The 24,693-nt window shown below is 36.6% G+C and overlaps 1 protein-coding gene across 2 annotated transcripts in view; it reads right to left on the bottom strand.

The window, feature by feature from the left end:
• Positions 1-2,565: 2,565 nt before the first annotated feature.
• LOC130575626 (cytochrome b5 reductase 4) overlaps positions 2,566-24,693 on the bottom strand; it is a 29,681-nt gene continuing 7,553 nt past the window's right edge. For both annotated transcript variants that reach the window (XM_057369655.1, XM_057369665.1), the window contains exons 5-16: positions 22,596-22,637; positions 20,200-20,254; positions 18,809-18,866; positions 18,605-18,698; positions 17,940-17,972; positions 17,059-17,181; positions 10,493-10,633; positions 9,236-9,388; positions 8,470-8,620; positions 5,499-5,585; positions 3,985-4,149; positions 2,566-3,182 (exon numbers count right to left, since the gene is read on the bottom strand). In XM_057369655.1, the coding sequence (XP_057225638.1) occupies positions 3,128-3,182; positions 3,985-4,149; positions 5,499-5,585; positions 8,470-8,620; positions 9,236-9,388; positions 10,493-10,633; positions 17,059-17,181; positions 17,940-17,972; positions 18,605-18,698; positions 18,809-18,866; positions 20,200-20,254; positions 22,596-22,637 (1,157 nt within the window). In that variant the 3' untranslated portion in view covers positions 2,566-3,127. The remainder of the gene's footprint in view (positions 3,183-3,984; positions 4,150-5,498; positions 5,586-8,469; positions 8,621-9,235; positions 9,389-10,492; positions 10,634-17,058; positions 17,182-17,939; positions 17,973-18,604; positions 18,699-18,808; positions 18,867-20,199; positions 20,255-22,595; positions 22,638-24,693) is intronic.

Raw genomic sequence — 24,693 nt, 5'->3', positions numbered from 1 at the left:
GGTTCTGACTTACCACTGAATATCTCAAATGGCCCTAGGCACCCTGAACCCACATCCAGCACAGCTGAACCAACTCTAGTCCTGCACAGGYTGTGCTGATTTGAATTCTAGTGATTACAAAGGGAGCTCAGTAATGTAGCTCTGCTGCAGGCAGCTCATTTTAGAGAAATCATTTTCAACCTAAATCAATTTCAATCTTACCCATGGGATGTCAAATACAGAAAAAAACACTGAACTGTAAGGTGTTTAAAACTTTCTTACTATTTTCTTTTTCTGCTATTTCATCCCTTGCCCATAACTTTTAAACATGTAATAATGCAAAGAATGAAAGAATGGGAAAGTACCTCAACTTGACAAAAGCAGTCATGCTACTTTCAATATCATCCTACAAAGGAAAAAAAAGCTATAAGGTGGTGCTTTTATGAGCAGAGGTAATTGTTTTGTGTGTAGAACATGCTGATATTCATCCAGCCACAGAACATGCTATTGAAGAAATGTACTAGAAGCACTCATCTGAAGACTTTAAGTACTTTGTTTCTCTTGCTTGTTTTCTAAGTCACACGATTTGATTTGTGATATACCTTACCAACACCACCATTCAGACAAACATGGAAAGCTTGCAGGAATCACACAATCATTTAGGTTTGGAAGAAACCTCTCATTGAGTCCAACCTTTGAGCAATCACCACTTTGTCAACTAGGTGCAGTTAAGTGCCATATCCAGTTTTTTCTTCAACACTCCATTGAATGGTGACTCTATCATTTCCCTGGGCAGTCCATTCCAATGCCTGACAACCCTTCCCATGAAGAAATTCTTCCTGATGTCTCACCAGAACCTCCCCGGGTGCAGCTTGAGATTATGTCCTCTTTTCCTGTCACTGGTTGCCTGGAAGAAGCCCCTACCTGGCTTCAGCCTCCTTTCAGGCAGTTGTAGAGTGAGGAGGTCTGAGCCTCCTCCTCTCCAGGCTAAACAACCCCAGCTCCCTCCTCAGCTGCTCCCCATATGAGCCACTCTCTAGACCCTTCATGAGCCTTATTAAYCTCTTCTGGACTGGCTCCAGCCCCTCAATGTCTTTCTTGTAGTGAGGGGCCCAGGACTGGACACAGAGCTCAAGGTGCAGCCTCACCAGTGCAGAGCACAGGGGCACAGTCCCTGCCCTGCTCCTGCTGGCCACACTATGGCTGATACAGGCCAGGATGTCATTGGCCTTGGCTACCCAGGCACACGCTGGCTCTTGTTCAGCCACTGYCAACCAGCACCCCCAGGTCCTTTTCCACCAGACTGCTTTCCAATCAAAATGTTTTGTGCCTGTTTGATCATATCACCAGCAATAAAGGTAAATTACTAAAAAAAACCAGACTGCCAGCAGCTCCATTTTAACACCCACATTAAGGCTGGGATGATTCCTAATGCAAACAGGCAGACCATGAGCATTCAAAAAACATTCCCACTTGTTAATATAAATCAGCCTTGATTTTAGATKATCAGTTTTGTAGCCATCACTTTAGGAACATATTATAAAATATACAATCTGCAACAAGTCTTTCAGCATTAAAACAATGTAARTAAAACTTCAAAGATACACTCCAGGCACTTTTAACAAATTGTATCTAAATTAGAAAGCTGAAGAAATGTTAAATGACTATTTGTTGCTGAGCTACTCACACAAAGCAAATTGTGAGTAATAACAGATCTATTCAAAACTTCAAAAGATATCTGAGGCTTTTGGATGTATGGCAATTAATCCTAAATTACATCTGAAAAATCCTCGAAGCACCTGAAGTTTTGAGAGCCAATCCTGGGGGAAAAAACGGCAACTCTGCTTATCTTAGCAGAAATTTCACTTTGTAACTTTGGAAACAGTGTCCCTCCATTTAACTCCACTGCAGACACCAAATTATGACTGCTTCAATTATAGTCTTCTGAAATAACTTGTAACTTATTGGCAACAACTGACAACCTACATTCCCTTCTAACTTCAAGTCCAATGAAGTCAAGAGGAGCACTGTAGAGATGACAGTTCAGTTAAGCACAGCCAGTCACTGTCAGATAGCAATTTTAAACTTTCCAAAGGGTATCATTAAAACATTTTCCATGAATGTATTACTGCCACAACTACAAGTCTTCATTCTTAGGAGGAACAATGTCACACAAAACAATGCCTACATACACTACTGACCACAGCTAGAAGGGGAGTAGCTGCTTTACTGCTTTTTTCTCCAAACTACTATTAGATAGCAGATACTGCCTCATGATAACATGTTTTTAATAATGGAGTAAAAAAACACAGGGATGGAAATAACCTCATCTAATACTAGTGCAACCTGTCAAATGTTTTTAGGTATTTCTGACTCTGGTATCAGTGCTGTCATGTTTTTATCTTCAAACTGTCTCAAAATAAGAGATGCCTRGCATCAGCCATGTGATCACATGGAAAGTTTTCTGGGAGTCCAAGACTCCATGGTCTGTTTTGAGTTCTCAGCTGGCATACTAAGCTCGTGGAAACCTTTCTTTATATCATTATTAACTGAAAACACAAAAAAAAATTGCAGAAACACATAAAGTAATGYAAAATTACTATTTTTTATTATTTGATGTAAATTTTTTATTTTACCAAAGGTACTTTTCTTCTTTGTTTACAAAGCCAAAAATGTATCTGGATCACTTGCAAGKCAAATAGAGACATCAGATGAAAAGGAAAATTTTTCAATGACCGATTACCTGAGTTACAGTGCAATATTTAATTTCAGACAGTATTGCTCTCMAGACTTTTTACAGTAAGAAATAATAAGCTTTATCAAGTCAAAACCTTAATCAGAGCTTGTCATAAATTTAAGAATTCTCATGAACCAACAACATAAAACACCTGACATAATGTATACTATACTTTTTTGCTTGCSTCTACAATAAATTAATACCCTGGATGACTCAAGTATTAGCAAAAATATTTACAAAAAGAAGATAAAACACAGTATAAAATTGTTTTAAAGATATGCTTCTTCCAAGAAACAGTTTGGTACCAAGAATGAAATTTCAAGTCTTATAAAATTGCTTCTCACTTATTTAAATTCATGACGATAAATAAATAACACAGAATTATACAAACATTGATATCTTCATAGGGGTTTATGCAGTAAAAGCATGTATCTCTTCTTGGGAGTATCCAAGATCCTTCAGATATCTGAAAGTCAGAAATCAAGATGGTAATATTAATATTTGGAACTCAAAACCCACCACAGACACAGATGAACTTATCCCTGAAAATACATTCCAGAAAAGAACCCATGCCCAGGAGCTCAGATATACTACATGAACTTCTTGGGTAATGAAAACAATTTCTAAAATTAAATACAAATATCATCTGAATTATCTCAGATTTCTCAAGAGGCAGGATAATTATTGGCCAATACACYCTGACTTCAGTAGAACTTCAGAAATGCAAATGATGTCATACTGGTTCAGTATTTTGAAGCTGGGCAAGAGAAAATTAGGGGACCTTTTAAATTTAAACATCCATATAAAATAAGAAAAATTTAAGTTAGACAAATAAATACTTCTATAACTTAATTTATCAAACTAAGACCAATAAAGGAAACTTAATTCACATTATCCATATTTTTCTATGAGCATCAAATTAAAAGCAGCATCCAAAAWCTTGGGAAAAAAAGGTCACTGCTAAAGAGTTGTTTTTAGAAAGTTTTGGACAACTTACTAGAACTCATGAAACTTACATACTGCTGATACTTACTTAGCTACACATAAACATAAATATAAGAGCTACTTGCACAAGTATGGTGCAAGGTGTTTTTTTCTTAATTCCCTTTTTTTTTTCTGTTTTAATTTAAAAAGTTTTCTTGCCAAGCAGACAACATGAGGCCATTTTTGAAAGACTACTGAATCAGAAACACTACAGCTGATTAGGTGATCAGCTATTATTTTTTTTTAAATTCCTCACTTTCCAGTTCATCTTTTAAAATACTCACTGTACTCCTTGTTCTGTAAAAGGTGCTGGACCACAGATGCAGATAAGTACTTTAGAGTCGCTTCTGCTTCTTTTCACAAACTCAGAGAGAAGAGATGAAGAAATCTTCCCCTGTTTACCCACCCAGTCTTTTGTTGGTTGTGAAAGAATGAATTGAATCTCAAACCTGGTAAGCACAAGAATATTTCATAAATATTACCTCTGATTAGAAATCTGATACACAAAATGCTAGTGACCACGACACTGATATTTCCTATGATTACCTTCCTGTTCTGCTCAGCTTCCCACTGCAGTATCAGATCTCACAGATATTTCATCAATTCTACTGATCAAGTCAGTTAAATCACCTCAAATATTGTGTATTTATTTAACCAAATATTCCACTGTTAAAAATTCTAGCTTTCTTTTTCACCTTACAAAAAAACCCAGCTGGGATCAATTAGGAYACTTAAGCACAGATTTTACTGCTCCATTATTCACTTATACAAATAGCTCARTACACAAGTAGTTTGATAAGAATGYGTGGCCAAACTTGTGAAAATGTCAGTACAACTTCAGCAATGAGAAAATACTAGAGCTGGTTTCAAAAACTCACTAAGGGAACAGTAACTGAGTAAAAACTAAGCACTTTTGTATCTGAGGCTCCTACTGAAAGGTAGAAAAGGCTTTTACTGTAAATTTGCACAATGTCTATACTACAAAGCTTTGAATGTGCCAGACAACACCAGGGTATGAAACAGTATTGATTTTTCACTTCAGTGTTGTGAAGGAACAAGTGGTTTCAACTGAGGAAGAAGTCAACTAAGAATTAACCATAAACAAAACATTTATTTATCATAAAAATCTAAGCAGTGACAATTATCTAGTGAGAACAGCAAGGGCACTGAAATGAACAGGTAACATGATAATCCTGTGGCTCCTGACAGAATGATGGCCTGCTAAATTAAGTTGACATTACATGTGCACTACTTGCATTTTAATCTGCAATTACATTGTAACTGAGGGAAAAATGAAACATTAAGGAAAAATGAAAGTAATGAGCCTATTTAAACTTTGAATTTCTATAAAYATATTTTCATAACAAGTGACACCCAAAAGAGTTTTAGAAGACTTCTCTAAATTCAGAATGTTGCTCCTGGGGTACATTATCCCTCTCTCTCTCTTCTGTGCTCCTCTTTGTGTTTCTATTGTTAAGRCTAAGGCAAATTTTCTTCTGCATCAAAAAGCTTCTCAGTTTTAAAAATCATCTCATCTAACATTTCATCTCCAATAACAATCTACTAAATGCTGTTAAATCAAATCCCTGGCTTCCTGTGGGACCAACAGAACATAACAAYACAGCCTCTGCTTTGCATCTGTGACCAATGGATCTCCTTCCATTCCCTAGGCTTCATTATATTCTTAGCTAAAAGCTTACAGAATCACAATCTGTCCCTGTGCTTGTCAGATTAAGCTCCGTGACTTGTTCTGTACACAGAGATGTTACAAGTTGTTCCCCACAAGACTTTTACTTACCTTTCATCTTTAAGAGCTAATTGCTCTAGCTGGTTTCTCCAAAGTATGTCATCCTCAGTTTTGTTGAAGAAGATCATCTTCACTGTCCTTRAAAAATAAAACAAACAAAAATAATTACAATTAACWGCAGATTGTTTCTGTTAAAGAACCAGCACTTAATGTATCATACCAAAACCTTTTGGTTACATTTTTTGTTTGTTTTCAAATGCATTATAAGTCAAAATGAGACACACAGAAAAAGCTTTGGAAAACCTGCCTAGTATAGACAAAACAGCCCCCAAATCAGCTATGCTACATCTTTAAACACTAAAATCATCTTATTCAGAAGCTAGAATGTACCAGAAATCTAAGTTCTTTACATTCTTTCCAAGGCTCACTTCTCTGAAAACATGGAAAATAAGGCCCAGAACACTAATGTAATGCTCAAAATGGTGGCATAATGCACCACAGCATCAAGTGGGGGAGAATTCAAGAAAAAATGCATAGGAAAGCTATGCATTTTGTTCACTGGGCACAAAAGTAGAAATTGGTTGTTTTGAGACACCCTTACTGGTATACTCCCAGGGTAGACAAATATATCTGCTGCAGTACTGCTCAGTACTCAGCATCATAAAGAACAGAAAACTCCAAACTTGGAATGAACTGGTCACAGTTTTGCTGGAAATAAGGGAGAACACAGCTAAAATGAAGAAGTAGAAGTTCAGATATGATCCCCACCAGTAAAGAAAAGCTGGTTGAGAGAATGATGACAAAAAATTAAATAACAAATAAGAAGCTTCATSAGCCCTTTGGGAGGAAATAGGGTGAATCTAACATACTAGCAACTACTTCAAGGGATGTAGATTTTAATAAAATAAAAAAACCTGCTATGCAAGGTCTTATGGAAAATTGTACAGAAAGAGGAGTTAGAGACCTTAAAGGATGTTAACACAGAAGAAAGTGAGGAAGCAGAAATTCAAAATTCACGTTCAAAACAAGAATGACGATGAACGTGGGATATGATATTAAAAGTGAATATGAGAAAAGTGGTAACTTAGGTAATTTAATGAAAAGCTGGAGACAGAGCAAGCTACAACTATCAAGGAGAATCAGGAACAAACTACAAGCATCCTGTACTTGAGAAGARCATTAGCTCCCTACGTAGTGTTTAGTGCCTTTGTACTTCAGTCTTCTTTTTAGAAACACACCCACCTGACCAGTTATACATAACCAGTAAAAGGAGCAAAAAAACCTCATTTTAAAAAGGAAGTGTAGAGGACCAATACTCTTTTATAGTTAATACTTTGGCCAGATACAATTTGGCCTGTAAGAGAGCAAACAAGGCTGAGGAAAGAGCATCATGACTTGATGCACAAAAAGGTAGTGCAGCTATGAAGTGAAAAAATTGTTTTGCCCACTTACAGTAGGCAAAAAATAGACTTACAAGATAATAGGCAGACTTTGTCTAGACAGTAAGAATGAAAATCCAATTATCCAAGCCCATTACACCAAATGCTGCCCAGGGAAGATGAAGATTCTCCAGCATTCTCTGCAGCCCCAGAGGTTCAGCAGCACTCACCCAGCACTCCAGACATTGCTTCAGCACCCTCAGGTGCCTCAGTCTGTCATTGCATAGATTATTCTCAGCTTTCTACAGTTTGTGTTCGAGCATATGCAATCCAAGCTTATGGCAACAGTTACTTTGCAAAGTAAGGTAATTCTGTGCAAATTATTTATATTGTTCCTATACACACACATATATATATATATATATATATATACACATACACACGTTTCTCCTACAGATAAACATACATCTATTAAAGACACTCTGGTAGTACTTTTCCAAAAAATAAATTGAGCGTTAAAGAGCAAAGATGAAGCCAAGAAACTAAATTGCCTAGAACAGTCAGATAAACAAAGGTTTAAAGCATCTACATATAAATAAAACCTATCTCAGTTCAAGCCATTCCAGCAACTAACCAACCTCCACAGCAAGAAGGAAAAATTAMTTTACTTTGACTGATAAGGAAACAGAGGCTGCTGCACCTCAAACTAACACTGAGTTCCCATATGAAATTGTAATGAAGAGCTAAAAATGTGTTCTTAAGCACTTTGTCAGATGATAGACTCATCCTTTGGACCTACAAAGCCAGTCAGCCACTTTTTATTTGCTACTGACAATTCAGGACATTTTGGAAGAGCTAAACAATAGTCTCTCTGCTCACAAAACAGGATTATACACAATGGCTGAAATATAAATAATATAAGAACAGTGTCTGGCTTTAGCATTTGATTCTTTTAGAAATAAACTTTTGCAGTATATGTCATCTTTTGTAGCCTTAGTATGAAGATCAGTGTACAATTAATCTCCCTATGTTGTTTCAGAAGAAGTACTCATTCTGGGGTTCTGAAGGAAATAACGATCTGTTCCCTTGACCAAGAAAAGTAATGCTTTCTTCTGTAGATTTTACAAACAGTACAGGATGCATATGTAATACACATCTTTTCATGCATTTGAAGATACTTAATGCTGTAGTTATATAAGTGACTACAAGTCTTTTGTGAAAACTGGAACTCTTCTAGTAACAATGTGTTACTGCTGCTTAGCAGATGAAAACCATAGGCTAACTATTCTAAAGTATAGGCAAGAAGCTGTAAGTAAGCAGTTGTAGCTTTTGTCAGTTCAAAACCCAATACCTACATTGAAATATTTCAATGCTAAAAAAAGATGCTCAAATGTGAAGCTAATTAAATGCCTCAAAGTTTCTACTCRATGAGTTCATTTATACCACAACTAAATTCCAAAACACAAATCAGTCTCCATTATGTTGCAAATAAAGCACAAGCAAACATGTGCAAGTTGCCTAAACTTCTGACAGACTCTTCCCTAAAGCATGCCAGTTTTTAGTGTAAGTTGAAGAAAATTGCCTTCACACTATTTTATTTTGTTAATTAACASTGCAGCTTGTGTGTCAAGAAGCCCACATACCTGAGACAGCTAACTTCAGTCAGAGCAAAATTCAGCAGCTTAACCATTGGTGTGAATCCTGTGCCTCCCGCCAATAAAAGGAGATCTTCTGAAGTTTGAACTTGTGACTTCTTGAAGTTCCCTTCAGGATTGCTGACAGAAATATAGTCTCCTTTATTTAAAAAAATAAAAAAAATTAAAAGGTAAATATTAACTTGATGAAAACAAGCTGATTAGCATTCTAATTTTTTAAAGGCTGTTGCATGTTGCCTTCATCATTGTAATATTAGGGTTTCTTTTAGAAAGATACTATACACTTCACAAACAGATCATTCTTATTAAAAGAAGAGATGTACAATGAAAATGTTTTGTCTCTATTACACAATATGAGTACACAAATATTTGCAAAGTCACTGTTAAAAATCTACCTCTGTATCTGAAATAGAAAAGTGCATCTTAAATCTCATAAAACAGACCTAYTTTCTTTATGCAGAAGTACAAGATGTTGTTCTCAGAGCACATAACATCAAAGCCATCAACTATAATGCGTGACAGAGTTCACATATATCAGTCAGAAAAGCATTCTGTAATGGATAACTCCTAGTTACAGTGAGGATAAGCCTTTACATGYAGGGAATGGAGAATAARGTTTAAAAGAAGTTTTAAATGTGTCCCAGAGTATAAGTAGGTAAACAATAAGAACATCACAACACYCAAGACAATGAATCTTTTGAAGATAACTCAATTGCTGCAAAACCAGACACAAAAACCTCTAAYATATACTTACCAATTTGTAGGTGGTCGAGTGCTTGTGTGAACAGTCCATGGGAATAAATTTTAATCATKAAATATATATGCACACCATCATAGTGAGATGGTTCTTGGAAATTCAGAGGCAAAAAAGGCAATACCGGTGTGTATGGTTTTACTACCTCTGTCCCTAGAGAGAAGACAAAAAGACAGCTCAAATCATATGAAAAATACTCCACATCCAGACACTGAAAACAAAATAAACAAAGAGTAAATAAATAACCTGTATATACCATTAAAATAACAATAYCCCATGCTTTTATGCAATTTATTAGTTTCCACTGCACCAGTTTTTATTACAGAATTGAAAGCCTTCTACTTCCAATTAAAAACTTGAGTATGTTACTTCCATGTTACTCAGCAACTCAAGACACAGGATGAAAAGATCTTGAGTCATCCCACAGAATATGAAGATCATTTAATAAAGATAAACATTTTCATTAATTTTCAAGTACCGCAGCTTGATTTATTCGAAATTTAAACAGGAGATTTTTGGTATATTTTCTTGCAGTATAATTTCAAAAAGCTATTATATAATGATAGGAAGATCYCAAGAGTTGGACACTAGTAAAAAATTAGGCAGGGAGGAGGAAAAAACAGTTCTCAATAAATGGATGTTTAAAAACTCTTCTGACAAGTCTCTACCATGCATAGTGCAATTCAAGTACACTGACCAGTATAACTATTTATATGCAAATTTTTAACAGTACACCTTAAAACAGTAAAYTGGCTATTTCTTTGATCCTCCATTTTCCTTTTATTAAGTTCACCTTTTACAAAATTTTGAGGAATAGCACATAAACTTACTTTCCAATACACACTCCTCTCATACCCTCATGTATCATTAATATTGCACAAGTGGAGTGTAAAGCAATGTTACCATGACTACTATAAATCCCTCAGAAGAAGAAAAAAAATAAAAGGCAAAACTGAAACAATATGCTCTTCATTTCAGAAAAGATGCAAACTAAAAGGAACTGACTAATGATACATAAAAACATATACATTAAGCTTCCCCCACTTCCCCCACCAAGTAAATGCCAGCCATCTCAACAGTTAGCTTTCCATTAATATTAATCCAGTCAGCTCATTATTAAGCACTGATTGCAATCCTGGAAGCAGAGACTTGCTAACAACAACCAGGGAATTAGGGGCCATGGACTTGGCATTCTCCCAAGACCATGAAAAGGATTTATGTAAATACATCCATTACTAAAGTCTCAATTTTCCTTACCTGCAATAATTTGTTTGAGGTAAACATGTTGTCCAATGGGAACATGGAGATGTGTGCCCTTAGGCAACATTAAGCAGAAGAGTTTGGTRTCATGGGTAACTTCTGTCTTCGAAATCAACTTGCATTTTCTGTAGAACAGTCCTAAAAACAGGATTTTACTTKTTAAGTCTAGAATCTGTCATTCTACTCTTACACATCTTTCAATAAGAGAGAGAGGAACATATGTATTTCACTATATACTTCGAGAAATACTATAAATAAATTCTTCTTGTATAATTACAATAATTTTTATAATTTTGGACTAAGGATTCATTCATTCAGAGCATGTAACATCAAAGCCATCAACTATAATGCATGATACAGTTCACATACATCAGTCAGGAAAGCATTCTGTAATGGATTAACTCCCAGTTACAGTCAGGATAAGCCTTTACATGTAGGAAATGGAGAATAAGGTTTAAGAGCCTATGAGTTATTGACTGGAAAGAAGTAGAAAAGCACCAAAATCCCATGCAAAAACAGGCTGAGAGAGTTTGGGTTGTTCAGCCCAGAGAAGAGAAAGCTCCAGGGAGCTTACAGCAGCCTTTAATAAAGAAGATGACCATAAGTAAYTTTTCCTTCTCTACCTTTGGAAGAGCATTTTCCAGCTAGGCCTCTGTTTCAGTACTGCGGTATTTTAGCTCTAACCTGGAATATCAATGTGATCACAGCACCACACTGACTAAAAAGGTTTGTAACTCAAAGGAACTTTCATGGGCTACCAGATACCCATGAAGCCCAGCTCTGCAAAGAATTCAAAAAAAAAAAAAAAAAAAAAAAAAAAAAAAAAAAAAAAGAAAGAAAGCAAACAAGCAACAAAATCCCATGAGCAGCATTATCTAAACTTATTATATCCAAATCAAACCCAATAATAATTAAAAAAAAAGGCAGAGAGAAGAAGCCACTTTCCTGCAATAATCCCACCATGTCATTTGCAATTTTCAACGTAGAATTTATGAGCAGTCCTTGGATATTTTTATGCAAAGCCTCTCAAAATTTGACAGGTTCATGTATGAGAATACTTGAGCATGACACCCTTCTAACAACACTTTTTACATTGAAGCAGTTTCCGTGAAGCAATGTTTCTTTTCCTCTTTCTTTCATGCTATTGAAAAATACTCATGCTGTTCACATAAATAGCTGAGATACTCATGAGACAGGATGAGATGCAAAGGAAATTCCAACCAGGCATCGACATGCGGATGATCTGGTCAAACACAGGCAGCTGCTCAGAAGGAGTTTGCCCTTGGAGATATTCAGASCTTGACTGAAAAGCTTTGAGCAGGAGGTTAGATCAGATGACTTCAAGAACTCCCCTTCAACTAAGTCAGTCTACAATTCTAATATTTCTTAACAGTCTTAAGAGTTAGAAGTAGAAGMACCTCGATCTTTTGTGCTTTGCCACTGCACCAGCAGATGCTTCCTTACTTCCTGACTTCCATCTCATGTTGATCCATTTTTGATCGGAATGTACTACCAGAAAATCTGTAATAAATGCAAAACACTTGTACATAGTCTAAATCCTGACTTGAGTTACAAGTCTTTCTTGAGTTAACACAACCACTCTTCTTAAGCGAGTCTTGACTGAAGGAAGGCTAATGCAAGCTTCCAGTAAAGCCTCCACTAAAAAYAAATCAAAATGTAAAGGGAATTCTAGCATTGCTGCAGCTCAAGTGGTCACTGCCATTGCTTCCTTGCTCTTCCTTCCAACAGCAACAAAAATAACCCCAAGTCAGCATACCTGGTTGAACTTCATGCTTAACTAGGGCTACAGCTCACAGACAGATACCAATTACTGGACTTTAAAAGGAAAAAAAAAAAACAACAAAAAATGAGTTTCAGAGGTGCTCCCAATAAGATGGCCTCTCCAATCTCCTTGCCCAGTGTTCCTCAAGAGTCATTTAAAGACCACATTGAGTATTTCAGTAATTTCATCCAGTGAATTATTATTTTTAAAGTAATTTATCTGCACAGCAGTTTCCCTATTCCAGGATTATTACCCCAAACAYTTTGCTCTTTCCAGACAGCCTAGATTAAAAACTCACCTAAAGAGTTCAAGACAGATGGAGACCAGTTACAGAGTGCCCTCTGACAGTGCAGTCAATTGCTGCTTGAAGGCACAGCCATCACTATTAACATTCCCCTCYTCAATAAGTGCAGGATCACAGCCCACCAATTCTATCATAACAGAAAACAATACACAGTAAGATTGCAGAGTACAGTAGTCAAATAAATATGCCAAGATTGCAGCCTTAAGAAGTGCTTGAAAGGATGTGTGAAGTTGGTAATATAACCCCTAACACTCATCAGCTAGTACTCTTACAGGTATTTGGGAGTGGAGAAAGAAGTTTAAAAAGTGATTCATCAGGTGATTCACTGTTCTCTGACAACTTTCTCACCTTCCCAACCCAAATCCAGCCTTTTCSACATAAATAACCTTTATCTCCCCCCTTTTTAATTTGCCATACAGAACTTTTGTCCTGATTCATTCAATAAAGCTTTTGAAAACAAGAGACTTTCTAAGTAAACTTCTAGTTTAGACTACAGTCTTTGCTACATTAACTAAAATTAGTTCATTATTAGTCATTCCCTTAAACTCAGGCAAAAATAAYTGTCAAAGCAGAAAAGCCTTTCAACAAGAGGAGCCAGCCCCTAGTAGCAAGATGAAGCCAAACAGTTGCTTTTGTCAACCCACGAGCCCACATTAATCATCAGATGCAAAAAACGTATGATTTGCTACTGTACAGAAGCAAAACGTACTGTTCTCTCAATTTTGAATCACGATGCCACTGTCCAGCAGCAAATACTAATTGCTGAAGGGGAGGAAGTCATTAGTGAGGAGGTTGGGTTTGACTTAATATTTTGCAGACATCAAGTGTCAGGTTTGCAGCTCCTGATCTAGGAGAAGAAGCAGCCTTGCAGTCCCTCCCTACCAAAGCCTTGCCACAGAAAAACCCAATATAATCATGGGCTAGAGACACTCTCTAAACTCCTCTTCCTCCTTTGCTGGAATCAAGAACTACAGCACCTTGATTCATAGACATACAAATTCAGTTTACTAACAAACCTGCTGCACAGATAACAATATCTTTTAGAGAGTATCATGCTTTTATGTACTGCATGTTCTTCCTTGTCATAAAAGGGAGTTCAAGAATTTTTCCTTCAAAGATGTTTTTTGCTTTTCTTCAGTGATAAAACTTCAGTGAAAGTTCTTATTTCTTAGTTACTAGTCATAATCCTAGTGATGCTACAGTGGCAACATTAGCCTGCTGGCTTGGAAAAAAAGCCGAAGTGCTCCACTATCCATCCATCTCAGAGGAATTCCACCCCATTCCCAGCAAGCATGGRCCACCCAAACATGTCCATCAGCCAGCTGAAAGTTAATCCTTATTTTGTTCAGGTTACTTGATTATGGAGCCTCAAGTGCTATTACTGCCAACATAAGCRAGATTAGACAACACAGCTGAAGGAAGGTGGCTGCCTACCATTCCTGGCAGGAGGCCAGTCTTAAGACAACCATGAAACCATGAAACCTCACTGCTGACCATCAAATCAGCAGTATCCTCAAACGATTCAGTTCATTACTAGATTTCACAAAGTATCTCTTATTATCCAAAAAGGCCAGCCATGCTCTTCCCAAGCAGTCTCTCACCCCTCCCAAAATAACATTCCCACTGAATCAACACCTTCTAAACTTCCCCATCGTTACACAGCACCGCGTCACTGATAAGTYTCACAGATACACATTAAGTGCTGTGTCAGTACTCTGCTCCCTTCTGGTATTCCCAACAAAATATCTCAATGATCTTCCACTTCATGTGGACRAAAACCACTGCACAAAACAATGAAATTGCATCCCATTTCAGCCCTCAGAGGCAACAACACCTTGTTTCTTTACTGCACATTCTAAGCCTCTGCCAATAGTTGCACACTTTTAAGGCAGCAGAACTTAGCAATTAGTTTACTTTCCAAAACAGGAATCTGAGTAAAAGCTCAGAATTGTTTTCAGAAAGAAGAAGCAGTTAATCCTCCATGGGAAAAAAAATACACATACACTCCCCCAAGTCATCCCTACTAACATGTCATTTTTTAATTGCATATGGCTACTGCTTTTAGGTGCATGCCCCCTCATGAGTGAGCTTTCATTTCTTATTTCCCAGAAAAAACATCAACAAGAAAATCATGTCTCAATACCTATGAGAAAATCTGCACTGTACTACAGTGATATTTTGGTTGGTTGAGCACAGGGAAGGGGTCAGGTTTTAGGGGTTTGTTTATTTTTTTTTTTTTAATGAGAAAGCTATGCCTTATTTTTCATACTGCATTTTAAGTTCCCAGGATGCCAGCACTATGACCATTAGCTTTTGTTTATGTTTTTAATGACCAGTTTCATAATAGCCACCTAAAAATAATGTCACCAACTCCCCATCAGTGACAACCTAATTATACTGAATTGTGTTTTCTAGGCAATACTGCAGGTTATTAATAATGATTTCTCCAGAAAACAAAGCACTTAATCCTTGTTAAGGAGTAGAAGCAGTATTGAATCTCCTTCTTCTCAATCTTCTGGCACATCCTAAGACACAGCACAGTTAACTGAAATTGCACTGGTTTTTGTTTTTTTTAAATCCCCTTCAGCTTTGAGGAAATTCAACAATTTTGTTCCTTGGTTCTAATTAACTAAAATACACTGGCCAAAATGTTAGTATAAACTCAGCAGGAATTTGAGAGTACATAGGCAATTTTTCTGAGCATATGACTTTCCCAGCTTATGGAGTAAAAAATAGGGACTTATGTTAATTGGTTCTTCATATCAAAAAGTTATCATAGGCTTCCAGTACCATCTCCGCCTTATGTCATTGTCCCTTTAACACTTTGTTGTAGAACTTAGACATGTCTGCTTTGAAAATAAAGACAAAAAAACTTTAAACTGCAGACATTTCTGCACACGTGCTGGTCACACATCTCTCTTTTACAAACTCATTCATAAATGCAGTCATACAAACARATAATAAAGACATAAATTCAAGTAAACTTTTCAAGTGTCAATCCTGACTGGTTTTCAGCCCTTGTTTCTGTGCTCTGAATACAATGGAAGTGATTTAACGAGTCAATAAACATAGAAATACTAAAAAACTCAAAGACAAGAAAAACTTAATGAATTAAACATCAGTGCTCGCATGAGCAGGAGAAATGTTGTTGGAGACTCACTTTTTAGAACAAAAAAAGCAAGTTATTATCTAGAAAGCATTAGTAATGCTTAGTATGTATTTTGTCAATTGCATCTAATTATCTGCACCTTCCTCATTTGGAAAGGGTTTATAAAGCCACTATATTCTATATCCCTTGTTTGTTCAGATTATCTTCTCTTTCTGTTTTCTATAATCATGAAAAGCAATAAGGAGGGAGAAAAAGAGCAATGGACAGTGGACAACACATTAGATCARGCTGTAACCCCTTAGATACAGATGATTATATTGAAAAATCYAATATTACAGTGGATGACTTACCAKTTTCTGAAACTTTCATAAGGAAAATTACATTCTACATAAGCTAAAGGTAGCTACAGAGATGCRCTTTTATGCAGTCTTCCCTTTTGTACCACAGTAATCTCTCAATTTGAAGGCCCATGTGGCATAACTGATGGCCAACAAGTGGTGTACAACATGGTGAGCAACATTTAATTAGCACTTAAAAGTGTGCAGCTTTGCTTTCATACATAGCAAGGCAGACTAATATCCAACAGTTAATTTTTGAGCATTATTAGACACAGGATCAAGAAGGCTCATGAGAAACCAAGCAACAGCAATAACATCAGGAGTGTGGTTATATTACAGAATGTAAACATGCAGAATTTTTTAAGTTAGCTGAAAAAACCCCAGACCCACACYGATCACTGTAATACACTTTGGTGCTGCATCAAGTTTACTATTCTGTTACCACAAAGTGAAACTGTATATCACATTTATTGCTTCTTTCAGACACAGCAGCTAATTTAGAGCTGGCTTTAATACCGACACAATTTGAAGTCCCTCGTTTAATCTGAGCTCGAGTTACAAAGATTCAGCATGCTGGAACAACATTACAGTGATGGCAGATGTTGTATTTACAGTAACAACTGGAAGTGAATGTTTTTKATCCTTCAGTTACTCTCATAATGATTGACACATGTCCACACACTCTCWCCTCAGGGTCTACTGTGGTTTTCATATGGACAGAGAGGTCATTAAGCATACAGGTAACCATGAGATGGAACACTCAGGCAGTCTTCAACTTCCAATATTAGACTCACCTTCAGCTCCATTGTRGGACAAAATAAACCAAGAAACCAAAGTAAAGCAAAAAGATCCCGCTCTAATTCAAACCCTTTCAATGAAAATTCCTGAGTAGCTTTCAGCAAGATCAGACRACAATTGTGAGAGAAATGAAGGTACAACAGAAAAAGAAAATTRTTAAAAAAATTGAATATGACTAACAAGCTCCAAGATGTCCTAAAACAGCTAGCAGCTGGCCATGAAATTGCTTACCTCTGTCTGTGCRTTTGATAAATGTATTATGACCCTCCCAGGGCTGTCCCAGCATTTTCCAATGAATGTTATCCTTTTTATTTAAGATGATCTCTACTTTCCCTACTTTTTCAACAATATTTACTAAAAGAGAAAAGATTTCATATTGTTACTTTTAGTTATACTTTGCACAAAAAAATATTTCACACGTCAACTATAATGAAATTTTGTAACAGTTACTCATTTGTCAAGACATGTGTAATTAATTCCTTAAATTATAATATCAAATTAAAGGTACTTCCAGCTATCTCTCTATAATGTTTCAGAGTGCAGTTAAAACAATAACTAACTGGATATGCATAATTAATACACCTTATTTGTTAAATAGATTGTGAAACCAGGACAGCTTCACAGCCYATCTGGTCAAGTAAAATGCTCATGAACCCAGAGTCCTCATGTGCTGGAAATCAGTTGTTACCACTACTTAATACTTTCTTTTCAAGGCATTTGAACCAGTAATTAAATCCAAGAAAATCCCAGTTTAAGCAAAGAACAATTTATAAATACACAACAGAACTAACTTCTACCTATTTTAACATCTAATCATACTCAGAGGGATCAGAGCACTGTCAGCTTATTACTTTCACAGGTCCAACCAAATGACGCAGTTAAAAAAAATATTTAATGGTATGGCTTGGTTTGATTGTGCCAGGATTTGGTGGTAAGTAAAACTGTAAAGTATCTGATGAATCAGAAAAAAAATAAAACTGAAATTCCACATTCTGATATCAGAATCATAGAATGTTTTAAGTTGAAAAGGACCCACAAGGATCAYRGAAKTTCAGCTCCTGACTGGACTATCYTAGAAGAGATAYAGAAATGCTGCAAGAGACAGMAATTACCAGCCACATCTTCTGAAACTGCATGATCCAAGTCTGAAACAAATACAAACAAACTCTTGTTAGGCAAAAACATAATTCTATTCCAGCCATCATATATACAGAAAGTATATGTCTAGGCATACTGAGTGAACTAATAACTCTAAAAACCTATGCATGGTCACCTGGCTTTGAAATTTGATTTGTGGCTTCTATAGGCCTCATGCATGAAAGCATTATTTTTCCTACTACTTTTAACAATGGCTCATGTAAAGCTACCAATCGGCATGTAAACTATTGCACTTGCCCCTGTGAATGAGGGCTTTTTAACAACTATAAGAAACTATAAGAACACTCTAAGAAAAATTTTACACAACTTTAAAGTCAATTTATTACTGCACTTWAATCCACATGTAGAAAGTTTAGTAAATGCTAAACAAATGAAGAGGTGAGTTGATAAACAATATAATTCTTCTATATCAAGGAACGTTAACCATCTCTGATGAAAGGAATAAAGTATTAGTTGTACATGTAAAATGCCTTTTTTTAAATTAAAATTTACATGTACATTTAATTACAATTAATTTTTAATTAAAATTTACATGTAAAATGTTTATGGTCTGATGAGAGGGTATTAATAAAGTAGAATGAAAATTCAGTATTTTCAACTGCAAAATTACAGTACCTACCAACTGCTACAAGATATGAGTGGTCATCCAYGATGATTTCTCCCCTTAATCGTTTGTCTTGACAGTCAACTATCACCAACTCTGCATTCATATCCTTTCATAGCCAAGGAAAAATTAAAAACAACAATTTTTATAAAATTCTCCCAGAATTCCAGCTAGATCACAACTGGATCTTGTAATTCTCCCTTCATGCAATATACTTACCTTCTGCTTAGTATATATGACAAGTGTGATCAAACTCTCTGTTTGGAACCAGTCATAACTGCAAAACAAAAAATACAATATAGAAACATAAATAAATATATTATTCTATACTATATTTTGTGTAATACAATATTGAAAAAAATACATACTTTCTTTGGGCATATCAAAACATATTTAACCCTAAGTTTTCAAGCAGAGCAGCTTTAATGAATTTACAAGCCAAACATATTACTTACTAGTTTTGAAGACTCAGTCCAAAGTCWGTAATTTTGAAAGAGCTACTAAAATAACTACCTAATTATGCATCCTGATAGTCAGTACATTGTAGTTAAAATTGTATGGTATTAGTTCTATTTAAAAAGCACATGCATTTTCTTGGTAGTATAGGAACCTTCCTTATGAGATGATTAAAACCTTGAATCCAGACAATAGCATGAAATAAGTAAGTTGGCTTCCAAGAGTTAGAGATTGGATGCACACACAACAAAACCACAGTTCCCTTCATCTCCCCAAATAAAGTTTTTGCATTCACTCCTATATTCTAATTATTTGTATGGCCTTACACTTGCCAGGAAGTAGCTTCCATCTACTGTTTAGACTCCTGGACCAGAAAAACCGGCAGAGAGGGAGAATGATCCCTCCAGCAAACAATCCTGACAGCCAACACATTCTAGGCTGCACACTTTCCAATCATATGCCAGAATATGCCAGACACACATGGGAAGAAAGGCAGCAAGGTTTAGAGAGCACTTCAGAAAATAAACCTCATTCCAATTGTTTAAAAGCCACAATATTTTATGACTAGCCCAGAGATCACACACGCAACAGGGGATTTTGATGCCAAGTGAGAAATTGCACCTTGAGGACTAAAGGCATCATGGAATAAAATGACACGTCAGTGACAACAGCAGGAATATCACAGTGAGCTTTCAGGGCCTCCTGCACTTTGCATATGGTAGAAACTTGAATGCAGCTATCAYAATATCTCAATATATTCCAGCTTGAAATGAAGCACTTTTTCAAGGCATAGCAATTCATATGTTTATGGACAACTTAGGTAAAGTCAAGAAAGTAGTCAGTCCAGGTGGAATMATTTTCCATGAGTTTTCTCAAGAAGCAAAGCTGAGGAGCCTGCAAATATAAGCCATACATTTGTATACAATGCAAAGCAGCACAAGTGTTAGGAACCAAGAGAACAAGCCACAAACCATCATCTGCCCACACGACCTTCGCCAGGTTGTTTAAACCTGAACCTCAACTCTCCTACTTATACAAGGGTAGTAATGACATATGCTCATTCAAATGAAACTTCAAGAGCCAACCATGGAAGAAGAATTTACTAAGAATTGTGCAGAATTCTCAAATAGAATGTTCAACAATGACAGACTTACCTTGGACTTAAATCTTTAGCAGAAGAAGCCAGTAGTTTCTTCTCAGGAAGCACCCCTGCAAAGAGCAGAGTCATTAAAATATTTGCTGGGATGCTTGCTTAATATAAATAATACTCAGGTATGTTTGGGATTTGTGGTTTGGTTTTTTTGTAACTGAATGTTCCAAGTGTTCTCGAACAGTATTTAGGGGCTTTATTTCCACAGGTAGGGAGACTATGTACTTTTTATATTTAGTTTTTATTCGACACTTTCTCTTGGAGAACAAGGTCCTGGAACATGGAGCTCTACTTCATAACTTGAGTTCCATACACCACAGAAACTGTGCTGTACTCAGTTTCATCTGTTATTAGCTTGTGCTTTTACACTTTGTGATAGCACAGCACTAAAATACAAAAGACTGCCTGAATTAATTTCCTTTAACAGAACTATCTGTTTATACAATTCAGATGAATAAATTCTATTTGAGATGTCTGATCTAACCTAATTCACAAGTAAAATTTCATGTCAGTCGGTTAAGCAAAGATATCAGCCTTAATCTTTCCACATAGTACTTTGCTAGGAATTTTCACAGAATTCAAATACTCACTTTAAGTATTTAAGTACACGAAACAGTCTGAAACAGCCTTTGCTGGGAAGCAACAGCTGGTCAGTCTTTGAAAATTTCAACTATACTAATCTCTGGCATAAGATAAACTGAACATATTTGGCAAAAACTTGAGCACAGAGATGAATAAAAGCAACTGCAATCCTGCATCAATTTTAACACAAAGAAGTTAAATAGAATGATGATGGAGAAAACTGCAGACTGAACAGCTGGTAACTGCTGGTGTCAAGCCCATGGAAAGGCAAACCTTGCAAACCTGAAATGTCTATGCATAAAATAATTAGCACATGAATTCTCAGCTACCCAGATTATTATCTTCTAAGTGCCAGTAAGTTTTGTAATATGACTACAAGCTTAAACACTGTAATTGAGTGGCTCCACCAYGTGGGAAGTAGATAAAAACAAAGAGAGCCACTCTGGTCTAATCCAATCTGTCAAAACTATTTGATCATCCAGATGGGGGAATTAACCCAAAGCAATTAAAACTCAGTCRAATTACTTATTCTTTGATCCTTAATTACTCCTAAGTACACAYCAGCAGCTGCCAAGGAAGCTAAATGGCAGAGCAGTCAGATCATTGCAAAAGAAAACCAATCATCTAATGATAAAAGCCTTCTCAAAAGCTAAGCCTTTCTTGAGGACACACATCATATGATTTCCTTGGCCTCCACGGGTAACAGGAATCCATGGGTCATACATACTCCTACTGGCTTTTGCAGGTCAACAGAAATAGATGAACAACCACAATAAAACAGAACATTCTGGCAAACCAACTTATTTATTAATTATTTTGAAATACTTTAAGATACTATGTGAAAACAATGATTCCCACTGCAATAAAAAGACAATGATTCAGGTGATCAGTGAACCAATTAAGCAAAGTGCTCTATTAGTCGTGGTGATCATAAATAAAGGAAAGCTGGGGGTGAAAYCAAAGGCTGATGGCAGGCATGAAATGAAGAATTTAAGGTGACCAGATGCACAGCAGAATTATAACTGCATGTCACRGGACTGCTTTGCACAATCCCATGGGACAGCAATTCTAATGATAAAGGTTCTCACATTATCCTCACAGCCACACTGTGAGGATATCCACACAGCCAGCAAAGAGCTGGATTTGATAGGTGGATTGCAACATGGACAAAAATGAGCAGAACTGCCAGTCACAAAAGTGTGATCAGCATACAAAGTCAAGCTGAAGGCTAGTTACTGTTGGCATTCCCTAGGGAACTGGGAATGCTGATACTGTTTCACACAGTCATTAGCAACCTATAGGGCACATGCTCTCCCAGGAAGTCAGGGGAGTAATTTTCTCAGGAAATACATGAGCAACACATGCAAACAGGCAAAACATGAAAGGTTAAAGTTATTATACAAAGGAATGCAGAGAGACTGAAGAAATGGGCTGATAAATCTTCATGAAGCTCAGAAGAAAGTGCAAAATTTTGCACTCTAAAAGAAAAAACAAAGATCCAGCAAAMCAAGTGGGTGACCTGACTGGATAGAAAAGACCTTGGAAGTCTTCCAGGCACTTCACAGACAAGCTGACCTTGCTTGCCYATCCCATACCTCCCTTGTCTATACCACTCTACTGCAGTCTTACAATACTTTCAAACACAGAATTCACAATAATTTGTTAGGATTTTGCCTTCTGACATTTCCACAGATCACTRCAGTGCCTCAGCACTGGATTTGAATGCAAAGAGAGAGAAGTCTGGGTAAACACTGCTATTCAATGATGTTCACATAAGTTTGAGATTCACTCCCCACTTTGCTCCAAGTGAAAACTTACCATTAAGCTGTTTCTTGTCTTCGGATACAGTAGAAGAAATCTCTACCGGCATTAAGAAAAAACAGAAGCACAACAGTTAAGAAGTTACAGTACTTGCACACATCATGCTAAATAGGCCAAAGTAAGGATCTCCAAATAAACCTTCCAAAAGGCTTAACAGAATGACCAGGATGCTTCAGACATCAAGAAGCAACAAACAACTGCAGCACTGATTACCATTCCAAAAGATTATGTCTAATTAATAAAGGTCATTAAAAGTGCCAAGAGTTGCACAGCACTAAAGAATAGGAAATGCAAAAACTCTGACCTTTCAAAAAAACCCCAGATTATCTTGTCCAATTATAAACTTCATAGCTAAGAAGCTCACTGAACCTGTTAAGAATTCCAGTGACACTTGTCTCACAACATCACAGAGTGAACTGCAAATCTGACTAAACCCAATTCTTGGAAATCCAAACCAACTTCTTGGCAGGAACACAGAAAAAAAGAAAATCTTTCTGTAAGCTCCTTCTGCCAAATGATTTTGTTCTGAAGTTATTGTCTGAATTTTTCATTAATTCTACAGTATGCTACAACTATTCCAAACCAGCCAAATCTAGCAGAGAAAGAAAAAAAGAAAGATCAAGCAGGTGAATTACAGTGTCAATTCATTTATAAGGTGCTCAACTTKCCAGGGAAAGGCACTGCACCTCTCAGCCATGTCCTTCTGYTCACAGTAAATATRTGGRGAWATTAGACCTCTGGATAAACCTRGGCCCCCTTCTGCCCTCCTCTACAYTGCACATCTYAGAATGTCCCAATATGAAAGGCCCAATTTACATTCTCTCTTATGGGAGCCAAGGAAGTGGGAGAAACAAATCTGTTCTTCCTGCTCCCTTTCATGAAAACMAAAATGGGAATGTTTCTTCCCTGTTCTTACATATCCTTTCCAGTGCTTTGCATCACACCAGCCTGTATTAGGGGAAAAATGCTAGAGAGAAGTTAAGGCAGGCTCCTAGAGCAAAGCACCAACCATACAGTATTGCCAAATTACTTGAGAGCTCTTCAAGAACAGTCTTCATCAGAGGTTTTCATGTTGTGTCATTGTAAGGTAAAAAAATACTCCACGTATTTTTAATGGAGGTAAAAAGAAARTACTTCACAAATTTTTGTTCGGGACAACATTTGTCTGCATATTCTGCCATGCAKCACTTAATGGTTTCTGCCAGGATGGACAAGTGGTTCACAAAAACTTCTTTCTAATGAAAGAAGAAACATATTTAGAAGTCTACTCTCAGTTCACTATATTTTAGCACATTGCACAGAGACTGGCACTGCAATTTTAAGGACCATGTGACACACATCCAAGGCAGAACCCTATCTCTCTTCCTTGGATGACATTAGAGCTCTCAGTGTAATCTCACTGAAGTAACAATCATACAACATGCATTCTGACTCCCAAGTAATCACTGAAGTAATCACTGAAGCATACACTAATATGTGTCCCTGGAAACATCAGCAGTATTAAAATATTTCAGACAACACACTGTGCTAATGCTTAAAGCTGAGCACCCAGAAGGGAAGACAAGCAGTTTAATACTGTACAGGTTTGCTGAAGGAAATTGTGAAATCATCTCTTACATACCTGGATACTGCACTGGCCTTCCCAGCAAGTACAAACACTACATGGTTCAGCGCAAAGATACACTGTAATACTACAGATGGGACACTTCAAAATTTCCTGTTAATCACTACCAAAGCATGAACCAGCATTCCCARAATACAAGTTGACAAAACATTAACTATCACTAGAATTTTCAAAAGACTCTTCTTTTTAAAAAAAAAATCCTAGAGTGTGCAAGCACAAACTTCAGCTTCTCTGAGCAGCTCAGTCAGCAAACCACTATACCCTATCCCCAAAAAACACAAAAACATGGGGAAAACCCCCTAAACTAAACAACCACCTGTCTTCCAGCAATGCTCCAACAAACCTACGTCTGCCTTCYTTGCCCTGTACTGAGACTGTACCAAACAGCAAGTACCAATGTTTGTCTTACTACAGAATACTCTCTGTCACAAAACAAAAGCAATGTAATCCTTAATTTGAAGTCTTGTCTTC

This window comes from Malurus melanocephalus, unplaced genomic scaffold (assembly GCF_030028575.1).
Source record: "Malurus melanocephalus ecotype Western Australia unplaced genomic scaffold, MMel_1.1 scaffold_4, whole genome shotgun sequence".
In the NCBI taxonomy this organism is placed as follows: Eukaryota; Metazoa; Chordata; class Aves; order Passeriformes; family Maluridae; genus Malurus; species Malurus melanocephalus.
Note: the sequence above shows the minus strand (reverse complement) of the source record. Positions and strands in the feature narration are given on the sequence as shown.